Source organism: Montipora foliosa, chromosome 10 (assembly GCF_036669935.1).
Source record: "Montipora foliosa isolate CH-2021 chromosome 10, ASM3666993v2, whole genome shotgun sequence".
Taxonomy (NCBI): domain Eukaryota; kingdom Metazoa; phylum Cnidaria; class Anthozoa; order Scleractinia; family Acroporidae; genus Montipora; species Montipora foliosa.
In genome coordinates, this window is record NC_090878.1 from 4,807,323 (window position 1) to 4,821,861 (window position 14,539).

At 41.9% G+C, this 14,539-nt stretch overlaps 1 protein-coding gene across 6 annotated transcripts in view; it reads left to right on the plus strand.

The window, feature by feature from the left end:
* LOC137973044 (general transcription factor 3C polypeptide 3-like) overlaps positions 1–14,539 on the plus strand; it is a 79,249-nt gene that overhangs the window by 14,652 nt on the left and 50,058 nt on the right. For 4 of the 6 annotated variants that reach the window (XR_011117149.1, XR_011117150.1, XR_011117148.1 and 1 more), the window contains exons 14-21: positions 699–828; positions 2,819–2,902; positions 3,721–3,788; positions 6,624–6,766; positions 7,673–7,893; positions 8,115–8,239; positions 8,740–8,827; positions 9,434–9,525. Coding sequence is in view for 3 of the 6 variants with exons in the window: in XM_068819763.1 (XP_068675864.1) it covers positions 699–828; positions 2,819–2,902; positions 3,721–3,788; positions 6,624–6,766; positions 7,673–7,893; positions 8,115–8,239; positions 8,740–8,827; positions 9,434–9,525 (951 nt within the window). In the remaining 3 variants the exon portion in view is untranslated. Of the gene's footprint in view, positions 1–698; positions 829–2,818; positions 2,903–3,720; positions 3,789–6,623; positions 6,767–7,672; positions 7,894–8,114; positions 8,240–8,739; positions 8,828–9,433; positions 9,526–13,911; positions 14,150–14,539 lie in introns of those variants that run through there. The other 2 variants (XM_068819761.1, XM_068819762.1) reach the window with 1 other exon arrangement.

Here is a 14,539-nt window from a genome sequence, read left to right on the forward strand (position 1 = left end):
CCGGGTTCTCCTCTCTGCCTCGCCTGTTCTGAATCTTCTCTGCATGTTTAAAATCATTGTTTCTTTGAGGTAGATTGTACGTCGTCTAGGTTGAATAAAAAGGGAAATGTCAGTTTGAGGGATGGCCATGAGTTTTGACCATACGAGTGGGTTCCACTGGACCAACACCCCCGGTGTTGTGGTCTGTCCTCCTTTCACATACGTGCGTGGGTTGAGTGAATGAGATCACGGCGGGCAGAGGCGCCTTTACAAGCTGACGTCCGATCTCACCCTAGAGAAAGAATTGTAAACCGCCATGATACTTTTGTGATATGTGTGCTGTATCAAAACAAAACTGAACATTTTGGGTGGCAACCGTGTTGGACTTTTTGATAGGGCTCGCGGTCCAAACTTCTCAGTGTTAAGCTTGTTATATTACCCTATAAACTTTGATTCTCGTTTTCTGAATGCGGTACCATCCTTGATCATCGCAAAATTCAGTCAAATCTTCGTACACGCGCAAATGGTCGCGCATCAGGGTTGTTCCTTTCGGGGCCTTCTTTCAGATGAACGCCAGTTGAATTAAGCGCAGTGGTACTGAGAAAATAACTTTCATTATTTCGCAAGAACTGTTGGATTTGCCACAGCTTTTACGAAAGCCACATAGTTCCTTGTAAAAGACTTTTACGAGTCATATTTTTCCGTGCCTTGTTTTACAGGAATTTAGACTTCTCTTCCATAAATGCGCCTTACTGCATTCGCAAAATCGCTCGGAGGAATTTATGGAGGCTGGCATGGAGCTGTTTAAATTGTTTCTCATGGATGTATATGATAGCAAAGGGCTCGCCGGTTAGTTATTTCATTTTTCTTTAATGTATTTACTTCAAAGGATATGAGGTAAGAAATGGAATCCCCCACATTTAGCCCTATTCCGATGAAAATGCATTGACATCATTTGGGAGTTCTGTGTCATACTGTGCGGTTATTTCATGTACGACACCTTAATGACCAGGGGTCCGTTTCTCGAAAGTCCCGAAAACTTTTCGGGCCCGGAAAGCCATTTGTGAAACTGGCAACCGTTTGTTTTGGAAAACCGATCTTTTGACATGTTTTCAAGGTAACAACGTTGTTGAGATACAAAGGGAATTGCAACACCCAAAAATGGCCCGTAAAGTTTCGGGACTTTCGAGAAACGGGCCCCAGGGTCGGTTGCTTGACTCCTGGTTAGCGCTAACCGTTGGGTAAGAGGTATCAAAAGCTATAGGTTTCTATGGTATTTTGCGCTGGTTAGCGCTAACCATGTTTCGAACAACCCGTGCCAGTGGCCTTACGATAGGACAACGACGACGGCTGCGAATACGCCACTGACAAAACAATGGACGCAATTAACAAAAACAAAGGCTCTGCATGCCCTGCATGTGCGCTTTGCATTTTGGTACATTTCTTTGCCGTCCTCGTCCTGACAACTAGGGCGCTTACGCAAGGACGACGCCACCGCCAACGAGAACGTCGTCTCAGAATATTATTTCCCGTTATTGTAATCATTTCGTTATAACCCCAAGTCGTTCGGAATGGAAAGTGTGTATCAACATTGCGGGAATAAAATTGGCATGAACGGTATGGTTGTCCTACACAACCTGAAATCTGGTCAATTCACGCCGTTGTCAGGACGAGGACCGCAAAGAAAAGGCAAAACCAAAAGGCAAAACGCACGTGCAGAGCTATTGTTTTTGTTCATTAAAAACCATTGTTTTGTGGCGTTCTCGTAGTCGTCGTCGTCGTTCTTGCGTAAGCTCCCTAACGACGTGAATGGACTAATTTTAAGATTGTATAGAGGACGTGAAAACCTGACAAAATAATATTAATTTTCTTCCCAAACAACCACACTGTTCATGCCAATTTTATTCCTGCAATGTTGATAAACGCTTAAAAATATTATTTCCCGTTATTGTAATAACTTCGTTATAACCCCAAGTCGTTTAGGCTCGATTTCCAGCCGTTTTGGGAGTCCGGTATCATCCTCCTCCCAACGAACGTGGTGTGGGGCAAGGAACGCGGGCTCCCAAAACGGCTGGAAATCGAGCCTACAAGTCGGTTGGAATGAAAAGTGTGTATCAACATCACAGGAATAAAATTGGCATGAATTGTGTGCTTGTTTGGGGAGAAAATTTAAAGAGTTTTATCATTCTCTCACGTCCTCTACATTCCCTTGCTTTTATGTCCAATCTTGCCTCTGAGCTTGTGACGGCGCTTCTAAGATGGAATTGCTCGTGTTCAAGGGGTTGAAGGTGTGGTTCAACTTCAACATTCTTGCAAGCCTTGTTGATAAATGAGGTTTGTAGGTTGCGAACACCATCGTGTCTGCGCGCTACAAACTCCCCCCCCCTCCCCTTCCTTTTTGCATGACAAGGCGTGGCTGACAGTAACTTTCTCCCCACAAACGCACCGGCTTGGTAAATCGGACAGTTGCATGTTATACCGTAACCGCAGATAGTCTCTGAATTGGAATGTTGATGCACACTTTCCACGCGATAAATGCGTCATATTCAACCCCCCAAATAACCTCTACATTGTATGAATGATCGCCCGCAGAGGAATTGATGTTTTGCATCTGACGTCACAGCAGCCATGTTGGTGTACAGAACAATGCAGAGAACATCTTTTGGGATTTTGACTCTATTAATATGCAAAAACTTGTGTGGCCATTTTCTAGTGTTCTTCACACCAACATGGCCATCTCACGTGGATGCAAATCAAGAATAAATGCATTAATGAAATTAGCAGTGCCGGCATTTTCACCTCTTTCTCTGCCTTTTTTTTTTTTTTTTTTTCATTTTAGAGATGGCTCTCAAGTCCAACAGATTCCAAACCAAAGTTAAGAAAATTGAAGCTTTGGTACAGGAGGAAACTCGTTCCAAAGCTAGTAAGATGTTCTTCAGTTTTGTTTTCACTGTTGATTAAATCCGTTTTGTCTAGGGACAGCCAAGGGGAAGTTCTAAAAGGGAAGGCCTTTTTTCGAAACATTACACAGTTTGTGCCCAGCAGGTTAAGCGACGCATACCGTTGCACAAAAAAGAACATTCTTTGTTCATTGCGTGGAGAAATTTTAAATTTGTGCATACACTCCACTCTTTAGCATTCGATTCTCGTATTTCTTGCGTCTGTAAACTGTAAATTCTAATACGAACTGCCATGAATCCCAAACAAAAAGGGGTACATTTCCTTATGCTTTGACATTTCTGATTTGGCCTTTGTCCTCCAGTGCCGTTGAAAACAGAAAAAGTTATGGCCGCAGTTTCCTTAAAAGTCAAGTAATTTTGTTTGTCTTTGGTTCGGTTGTGCTCGCCTTGCACCGGCAGTGTACAACGTTGTGGTATTTTACGGAGCATCGTATTGTCCCTTAAGGTGGGCAGACACGAGGGGTCAAGTTGCTGCGACAAAAAGGTGTGCAGTACACACTGAGGCGACATGCATTAGGGTCGTGTAGCGGGGACATGTAGCAGGAACAAAATCACAAAATGTGCACACACATGAAAATGTTGCGGGTACATGTCCCAGGGATGTGTTGCAGCGACATGTACCCTGGTGTGAGTTGATCCTTTTATAATTGTGCAACACCAATTTTGGGGTTCACTTCGCGGGGACAAAATCACCCTAAAATTGGTGTTGCACAATTATAAGAGTATCAGGTTTGTGTCGCTGTAACATGTCCTGCAACATGATTTTCTGCACTTTTTTTAGGCGTCCGTAGTGACAATAAGGTTGAAACCGGAATTAGGACTGAAGAATGGTGGGACATGTTTAAAAAGGCGAGTCTTTAGATTTCATACCAGTTGCTTGTTTTTGGAAAGCTCGAGTACTTTTTGTGCCGGAAAAAGCCTTCGAGTCATTTCCGTTTAAGGTGGCTCAAACCAGTTTCGAAAGGATTGACACCACAACACCAATGTGATGGTACCATAACAAACACCAATTATTGCTGAAGAGGATTCGATTTTTTTTTACGTAAAACGTTAGGATGGCAACAGGAAAGCCCTGTAAAAACGCCCCATATTTTGGCTTTAGCCTCTCATATCTCAAAAACGAACTCGGTGACCCCCATTTTTTATTTCTGAAATGTAATCAGCATGCCAGAATGAACCTTTCTGCAAAGTTTAAAAAAAGTTCTGTGGAGCGGCTTCAGAGCCACCTTAAACAATTGAACATTTAAGGTAGCTCTGAATCCGCTCCACATTTTTCTTTAACTTTTCAGAGAGTTTTATCTTGGCCTGCTGATCACATTTGTGCAATAAAAAATTGGCATCACCGAGTTCGTTTTTCAGCCAAAATATAGGGTGTATTTGCAAGGCTTTCCTGTTGCCATGGTAACTTGTTAGGTCACAAAAATACCTGCATCTTGTTCAGCAATAATTGATGGTTCACATGGTGCCATAACATTGCTGTTACGTGATTAAGTGTTGTAGTGCCAATCCTTCTAAAAATAAGGTTTCTTGAAAGTGTTGAAACTGGTTTGAGCCACCTTAATCTGAAAAGTGGCTTGGCCCGGACTAGGAACCCCCTGACTTGGAGCGTACAACGTCACTGTATTTGTGGAACGGCGTTTTTACAGACCCAGTGATGTTTAGATTGATTTTCCTGCGAAACCAGACTTTTCCAGCTAATCAATACGCGTGGGATTGAGAATGGTTACTCGTGCAAGTCAAATCCTATTTAAGAACTCGTTTAAAAATATCTTGATCTGTGAAATGCTGTTGCTGTTCCAATGCTGTCTTAGTATTGGAGTTGTAGCTTCCTGGTTATGGGCTCCTGCTGGGACCATTTTCTTTATGTTAAGAAAAGAAAAGAGTAGAGTAAATTCTCTCTGTTTCCGGTTTTCTTTTGTTGTTGAGGGTTATCAGTCAGATCAACGGCTATCTTTTGTCAAAGAAATAAAAGACACTACGAATGAGAGAACTGAGTTGTCCTCCCACTTACCTGGACTATCTATAACCTGCACTTTACATATACATTCATTTCATTTAAAAGAAACTGCAGAACAATGGAATTCAGCTCGCAGAGGATTCATTAGTGGCAGCTTTTCAGTCTAGGGCGCCAAAACCCCGCGTCGTGATTAAAAAACCTTGTCTTTTCAAATTTCTTAACTCGAGTCCTAGTGGACTTCAAAATAAAAAGCTTTAATTAGCAGTCTGCCGATAAACAGCAAGAACTGATAAAGTTAGGTGGTGTTGAAGTGAAATGATGCTTTTGCTCTTCAGTCGGCTAAACTGGAAAATAATGCATTATACCATTGTGTTTTGCACTTTAAGTGATAGACCCAATATGAGAGGCATATTTGTTTGAGTCATACGCGAGCTATTGTAAATCCTATCGAATCTGACGTAAATGTAAGATATGTGGTCGGTTGATTGGTATTCTGTATCTAAATTCTAGAATGGTCATTCCGTTATTTGGACACAGGATGTAGAGATTTAGCATCGCATTTACGACAAACATCAGGTTGAAATTAGCGTTTTTGCCGAAAGTTAAAAAAAAAGTTTGAGGTTTGCTGATTCGCGCGGTGGCCTCATGGTTAGTGCGCTCGACTCCGGATCGAGTGGTCCGGGTTCATGGCCTGGCTGGGGACATTGTGTTGTGTTCTTGGGCAAGCCACTTTACTCTCACTCTTACTCTCTTACTCTTACTCTCACTCTCCTCTCTCCACCCAGGTGTATAAATGGGTACCGGCGTAATGCTGGGGGTAACCCTGCGATGGACTAGCATCCCATCCAGGGCATCCAGGGGGGAGTAGAAATACTCCTAGTCGCTTCATGCTACGGAAACCGGAGATAAGCGCCGGCCTGATGGGCCTTCCTAGGCTCGTAACAGATACTTTTGCTGATTCCTTGACTACAGATGTCGAGCAACTTTTGTAAAGAGAGAGACAAGTCTTAATAAAGGAGCTTTCATGCTTCGTTATTGTTATCCTTAAGGCAATCAATTCTCATGCCAAATGAAGCACTCTCGTTACACTACGGGCCGTACCATGGAAATGGTCCGTTTCTGTCCCAGGAAATTCAAGTTGAGCGAAACACAAAAACAGTACAAATATAGTAAGCGGAATTTAGTTTTACATGTAAAAAGTTACTGTTCAAAGTTCGCTGATGGAAGTCAAAGGTAACAAACGTTCATTAAGCGGAGAATTGTCCGATCGCTCAAAGAAACGATGCCATATAATTAACAACTTACTCGAGACCGTACCGGGGAATGTTGATCCTCGGTCATCATTATTGTACGGACCTCGCTGCGCTGAGTCCGTACTGTCCCGACCTCGGGCCAATATTCCCCAGTACGGCTCTCGCGCTCCGCTAGTAATAGGTTAGCAGTCTGCCGTTTGCCGTTTCACGCGATGCTAAATCTCTCTAAATCTCTTTAAGATAACATTTGAACTATAGCTGGATTTACAGGGGTACATATGACCTAAATGATTTTCTCAGTTCCATGGTCTGAATTTTCTCTGTAGCTGTTGTTGGTGTTTTGAGATTTTCCATGAGATTTGTAGTTCCTTCCTTTTTGACCGTTCTTCCTTCTGGACCTTAATACTGTGTTTCTGCTGTCTGTTACGCTCATCAATGATTAAATATGTTATGCTTTGTTTTTGTACTTTGCAGGTCGTGTCCAAACTTAGTCACCACAAGCGGCACGCTGACGCACAGAAACTTGTGTTATGCGCTCTGTCCTCCGAACGCTTTAGTAAAGCGGATTATCAAATCGACCTTGTCTTCATGAGCATGGTAGCCTTGTACCTTAACAGGTAAACAGGTAAAATAAATAAGTAAACTAAAGCAAAGGGGTGCGTATGTTTAACTCAAAGATGCGTGAACGTGCAGAACGTTCGTCAATCAACCGTGGACACGTGGACACATGGACACATTCAGACTTAGTTTAAACATTGGATTTTACTTGAACTGTTTTAGAGACAGAGACCAGGAAGACAATGCAGCCATTTTTTCAATCATTTGCCTCTCCCCAAAATCTCGGTCCATGGCAGCTGAAATCTTGATGGTCAGTTTCGCGTTTGGGCGCTTGCGCTCGCATTCTGAAATTAAAAACGTGGAAGTTTAAATAAGGCATTTTCAATTACTACATTTTGTTAGCTTTCCAGTAGTATATAGGTTCCTAGGATTTTTTTAAAAATCGCGAACAAGGTCGATTTTCCGAAAGATACCCCTGAAGGTTGGTGGGAGGCGCGTTGGCCTGATGGTTAGTGTGCTCGACTCCGGAGCGAATGGTCCGGGTTCGGGTCTTGGCCGGGGACATTGTGTTGTGTTCTTGGGCAAGACACTTTACTCCCACGGTGCTTCACTCCACCCAGATCTATGAATGGGTACCGGCGAAATGCTGGGGGTAACCCTGCGATGGACTGGCATCCCATCCAGGGGGTAGTAGATACTCCTAGTCGCCTCATGCCATGAAAACTGGGATAAGCTCCGGCCTGATGGGCCACTTGGCTCGTATGCAGACTTTACCTTTTTCTTTTTTACCCCTGAAGGTTGACAGTAACCTCAATAGTCCTTGTCCAAGAAGAATAGAAAGGCTAACTAATTGCCGATTAAATTGGAAAGGAAACATTTTCGCTTCTGTTCTTGCTGCCGGAAGACAGCCAACTGAGGCAACCGCTCGTCGGTTACCAACTTAAAAATCGTTCTTATGTTGACAGGGAGTACCAAATGGCGTTCGACGCTTCTAAAATTCTCGTCTTGAGGGACAGGCACAAACCAATCGTTTGGAATTTAATGGCCAGAATAACTGCGAAGTCAGGTGATTCTAGACACCAGAGATACATTTTGCGACTCCTTATAAAGCATCCCGATGAATTACCCTTGGTGCTGTTTAGCGGACATAACGCTGCAGTTAGTGCCAGCTACAGATTCGCTATAGGTAAGTCGACCTGAGTTGATTATGCATTTTGTTTTTGGGCTTCCATTTTGTCATAATTTTAGTCAATCTCTTAACAATAGTTATATAGACCTATTTTATTAGATGCTGCACTTTTTTCGCTTTTTAGCTGGTGTTTCTGCTGCCCTGCTTGTGAATGTTCATACTTTACTGGAGGCTTTGCAATTTATCTTATGTTTGTTTTTGTTTTTTTTTTCCAACAGGGGAATACGTCAGAGCATTCCGTCAGGTCCCTCACGATCCCCTTGTTACGTTATGTCTAGGTCTGCAGTATCTTCATTTAGCTTGCCAGCGATTTCCAAGAAGCCGACATTCTTGCGTTGTGCAGGTAAAAATGATGAGGACAATGACGATCATAATGATGACGATGTAGGAGGCAGTTATGACGTCATCGACAAACGCAATGACGATGATGATGATGACTACAACGACGGCATCGATTATTTAGTCAACGGTGGCGATTGGCTGTGACTGTCACGACGAATCTTGTTAATTGCTGATGACAAGAGTGAATTATATAAGAGTGTTTCTGTTTCACTTCGCCGTCTTGTCCCAGTACAGTCACAAATGGACTTATTTTTAGATACACTTTACCACTTAAACCAATCAGGAGAAGCCATGTCACGCGTGACAGCTGCCATTTTTTTTTTTCAGGGATATGACAACTAATTTTTTCGGGAACGGGTATTCTAAAAATAGACTCATCGTGACTGTGCTCGGGAGCCCACCCTTGCCATAAGAACACTCTTATCTAATTCACTCTTGTTGGTGGCCATAATGACGACGATGACGTTGATTAATTGTCTCATTTTACGTGTTCATTCTCAGGGCATTATCTTTATGTTTCAATATCTTGGTCTTCGTGGTGAATGCCAGGAAGCATATTACAACCTTGGGCGTGCCTTTCACCAGTTAGGTAAGTTTCTTTGAGGTTCGACATGAAGGACTTAAATGACTGGCTTCCAAGGAAACATTGAGTTTTGTTTCTCTGAGACCCTCAATGTTCGCCGAGGGGAACATTGAGGATCGAGGGGAAACAAAACTCACTGTTTCCCGTTGGGCCAGTCATTAAGTGTTTTGTTATACCTGATCACGTGCGAGTCGAAAGTTCAAGTTATTGTTTCTCTAGGGAGTTAGTGAGTATTGTTCGCCCTAGGGAGTTACTAAGTTTTGACCTATGACACGTGACACGTTCTCCCCCAATCGGAAAACGTATTTGAGTTGGCAGGTATAACAAATTGAATTAACTTGAGCTTTTATGCGTATGACAATATTCAAACAGCGCTTATACTGCTTAGTAGCTTGCACTTGAATGGTTACTCTTAAGGATTTTATCCATTACAATAACTCAAACATTGAAAACTCGTGTTACAGCGGTATCAATAGCACCACGGGGGACTACTGGTCAATGGCTTTCAGTTGAATGGTTAAATCTTAGGCTTTCACCCACAGGCTCTCAAGTTGCAAATAGATAGTTAGAGATCTAGGGGAAGGTTGAATCTCGCTGTCCTCCTTTTTTCAGGATTGCTTCAGTTTGCCCTACATTATTACAATAAAGCTTTGGAGTTTCCCCTACACGAGGCTTTGAAAAATCCAGGGCAGACACCGGTTAAGGTAAGAAAGACTACTTCACCATCTTGAACAAAAGCAGTCTGGAAATTTGCCAGTCTCTTGCTATGAGTTGCAATTTTTTGTTTCACTATTTTGCGCCGTTTTAGTCCATTCATTGCAAATCAGAGATTTGTTAAGTTATCCTTATGGCTTTCTGTTGCACTCAGCTCGAGATAACAGAATCGCGCCAAATTCAGAAGCCGCACATATGCAGTGGTGCGATGCGCGTGTTCTCGTGATGATGTCGTGAAAGAGGTAGAAGCTGACTTGCGGTATTTTGAATGCTAAATCAGCTGTTGTACCACATGTCTCGTCCTTATTCTGAGGAACACGCGAGTTCGTAGCGAGCATAGTGATAAACACAAAATTATTAGAGCAAGGTTAATACATTTTTTTATATCAGGGTTGCGCGATGAAGCGATAAAACTAATAACCCTGATCCCCTCCTTGTAATGTCAAAATGATGAAATATAAATGTAAGCATAAATGTATAGATGTGTAGAGAACTAAAGATAAAGTGCTGTTATTGCGAGGTTGGTAATGATCGTGGTGGTCTTGACGATGATAATGACGATGACGATGATAATGAGTTTTTAAATTTTCAAATTCGCTTTTCAACATTCCACACTTTTACATCTTCCAGAACTCTTCATTATGATTGCACGGTTATGGTCGGTCATAACTTTAAAGCACTTTTCTAAAAATGATCTCGAACGTCAAGGTCACGGTTCCAGTGCTATTACCTCTGGCACATAATTATACCATTAACTATCCATGCGCGAACTATCACCCAGTTATCGCTTTCTGTGATGTCAAAAAGATGTTTTTGACATGGGTAAAATACCACCCTGCGCCTCCCCTAGACCTTTACACCTTTTTGCCACTCTTGGCGTCCCAGGAAGGGATAGCTTTGATCCAACTTTCCCATTTTTGTCAGCATTCACTGACTTGGAAGAAAAAAAACTTATCGCTAAGTGTCTGGGAAAGGCGTGGAGTCTGGCGTCTTATTTATGGTAACATTGCCTTGAAATACTTTTATTTAAAAATGGACGAAATCTTCACATGTTGGAAATTTCAACGATTTGACAATCAAACGCCCTTCCCTTCACACTCTATGTTGTTTGTCTTAGCAACTGTCAAGTAACCACGTCGTGTTAATCGGATCGAATCGAATGGATCATTCCCAGTCGCAGTTCAAGGTCCGAACAGCTCAACGCAGTTGCAATCGTCTTGACCACGCGTCAATGCATATTGTCTCTGCTTGTTTTGGTTCTTCAATATAAGCACGAGTCGAGGGTATCACAGTGGTCTCAGTGCTTCAAAACACCCGTGGCTCAACATTGGGGAGGGAGAAGGCACATTTCGGGGGGGAAAACAGTGTGAAGTAGAAATCTCAGGATTTTTCCAGAAAATTCGAGAGAAACGGTGTCTGTTTCAACGATTTGTAACGAGTATTGTAGGATTAATTCTATAATTCGTGAACAATCCATGAAAATCGAAACAGTCAGATGATATGCATACGCTTGTAATAAATCCCAATGCTGCTGAATTATTACTCGGAGGATTATATATTGCAGAATAAACATTTTGCGATTCAGAAATAAAGTACTATTTTACTCTAAGCGAGAACGACGATCATCGCAGCTGCGAGCAACTCGAGCAGTTGCAAGGGAATCCCAGGAAAAAACCCAGACTTTAACGGGACTCGATCCCATGACCGCGCGATTGACCTGCATGTGCTCTTCCATGTCATGTGGGAGCTGCTGCGAGTTTGTACAATTTCGCGTTTGTGGTGAATTGATACACCGTATTCCGAAATGGCCGCCATTTTAGTATTCTTTTGTTGGTCCTTTTGGCCTCGCTTTCAAACGTAAAATTCAAAAGAATTTTTAACCGTCTTGAGGGAGGCCAAAAGGACAAATTTGCAATCAAACGAAAGAATAATAAAATGGCGGCCATTTTGGAATAAGGTGTATGGCTGTGAAATTTATGTCTTTCACATATTTTACCGTCATTCATTAATATTAATTTGATCACCACATCACATACTTCCGTCCACAAGTCGGGTTCTACAACCTACCACAGTCTTCCCTCCTGCACATACTGTATCTGTCATTTAACGAACAAGCTACAGATGACACTCCGTTCACTTAAGACCGTAGAGTTCCGCGCACAAACTGCCACCGTCAGAGCTTCCGGATTAGTGAAGCAAATCTTCGCCGTTCCGCAATCGTAGCTAGTTCTCTTGTTTGTGGCTATATGCAAATACAGCGAGGACGAATTGTTGTCTGTAAGTTTGTTAGAGGCCTTACCAAGAGAGGCCGGAAAACGCGGACCGATGACGGTCAATAAAAATTTAAGCAATAAAACAATGGGGTCACCGTGCTTGTTTACGCTTCAGCAGGCTCGTAAGATGGGGTATTTTTACTGTTTTCACGTTAAAAATTCGAATCACCTTCATACAGAATTAAGTCTTGGTTACTTCAAAGACACAAAATTTTATTTTGAAAATAAAGCTTCTTTTATTTGCATAAGCAGTAATGCTTCATTTACGCCAACTTTGATTCCCTGGTTGTGGGAATAGTGCACTTTTTGGGACAGTTCCGTGGTTAGCTTGAAGTCCTCGCCTTGGGTAAAATACACCCAGTACGGAACTGTTTTCCCAAAAAAATTCATGTTCTACTATCAAACTTTTTTTCTTCTTCAAATATGTTCTTTATTAGACTGTTCCAAGCAAATACCTGAAAAAAAATCGGGGGTCACCGTGCTCGTTTGAGAGAAAAGGAGCATTTATTTCGCTATCGGGTTTAGTTTGAGCGAAATCTCTTACGTTTTGTATGCGCACGTGCTCATGTGCGCGCGCTAATGACGCGAAAGTCGTGCGCAGTAGGGATGCGCAATGCAATACTAAGGAATTACCTTAATAGGCGACGTAGTAGATCCAAGTAGACATCTGATAATACTTTTGGATGGTCAAAAACTCCAAGGAATTAAAAAAAGTTAAGGATCTTAATTTAAACACGATATCATTTAAAGCTTGAGCTTCAAGTTCGAGTAACCGTGTATAGAAGGTAATAGTTCAAATAAGCATAACAGCGTAACCAGACTAAGGCGCCTTTGTAGTGACGAGTCCGACTTTAAGAGCAAGTTTGAGAAAATGTGCCAGTTTTTCAAAAAACGTCGCTACCCTGACTCCGCTGTCACCACAGGCAAACATCGTGCCCAAGAAATCGATCGAGAAACCGCACTACGAACGTCACAGAACCAAGAAACCAACAGAATTCCATTCACCCTCTCCTACAATCCACAAAACCTTGCAATCAAAAAATGTCATTCTCAAAAACTTCAAAATTCTCCCGAAATGATCCCGAGACTAAACATGTATGTCCTCTACCACCACTTATTTCATTCAAACGCGACAAACACATACGTAACTTTCTAGTTAGGAACGCATTTAAGTCTGACAACCAACCGGGAACTTTCAAATGTACACGCACACAATGCAAAACATGTCCCTTTATTTCTAACATGGTTAAGATCTCAGGACCGAATCGATCCGTTAAAATCACTGACCACTTTACAGGCATCTCCGCAAATGTCATCTATTGCATAACCTGCTCACTATGTAAGAAGACCTGCATAGGCGAAACAGGAAGAAGATTGGCGCACCGCTTTCGTGAACACCCACGAGATGTAGAAAAAAACGACACAGATGCATCAAAACCAGTTGCGTGCCATTTTAATCTTCCTAATCACTCCCACCACAACATGACAATTTGCGGCACCACGGGAACACAGAAAGCCGCAAGAATCTGGAACAATAATTCATCTTTCAACTATAGGTACACTCTATCCTCACGGAATCAATGAACGCCTGTCATTCCATTAATTTATTCACAAATTCATGTTACCATATTTCCACCAATGGCAAAGCTCCTCCACACCTGCATAAAAACCACCAACACCCACAATTCCTCAATTCGCTTCTAACATGTTGTTTGCATTTGCTTTTCTGGCTGTAAATTACTTGGATGTTTAAAAGCGACGGAATCCCTTAAAATTGCATCGCAGGGGAGCAGTACGTGTTCCCAGTAGGGCCGCATACATCTAACCTAGGTGGTGCTTTTACATCCATGAAAAGAGCTCAGGCAGTCAATTTTACCTAGTGTTTCATAAAGGTAGAAGCAAAAAGGCATAAATGAAATGGAAAGACACCTGCTTAGATGGCGTATTTTGTTTACAAGTTGACTAGTCTGTCAATGATCCTACTCATAGTTCTTTCGTTCAGCGTTCTGAAGCACTTCCTTGTGCTCGTCGCGGAGTAAAACTACAGATTAACGCGGATTTTCTAGGCTATCAAATCTAATTACGTTCTTGTGTTTTACTTAGTTTTCAGATAAGCACGACTTACACAGAGAGACAGCGTTCAATCTTTCTCTAATTTATCGAGCAAGTGGAAACGAAATTATGGCTAAAGAACTTCTAATGAAGCACTGTTGGGTGTAATATATTGTGCTCTGTTGCAATCAATTATAAAAGAAAATAATATTTATCATAGTTATTGTAAAATTACTTTTCAAGGATGGACTGTTTGGAAAAAAATAAAGTATTTTTTGCTGTCGGGATTTTATATTTGGTACCTCAAGTTCGCTTAGAATTTCATTTCCCACGTTCAAATCGTGCCATTATGTTTCTCACAGACTTGAATATTAGGAGAACGTTCTCCTTCAAAGTTGTTACCTCTTCTTAAACGCAGCAGATGACTTACGACTTAAGGCCCGTTTAAAACGGTTTCAACATTTTCTTCAACGTGCATTCAACACTTTGTTGAACCAAATGTTCGGTGCGTTTGAACAGGTCTTCCAACATTGTTGAAAGCATAAAGATGTTGAAAGCTTGTTGAAAGCGTGTTGAAACAAGTTTATATCGGTTTAAACTTTCATTCAAAAATAGATTCAACTTTTCCTTTGTTCTCGAAAATCTTTAATGGTGTCGAATCCGTTTGAACACTCTGTTG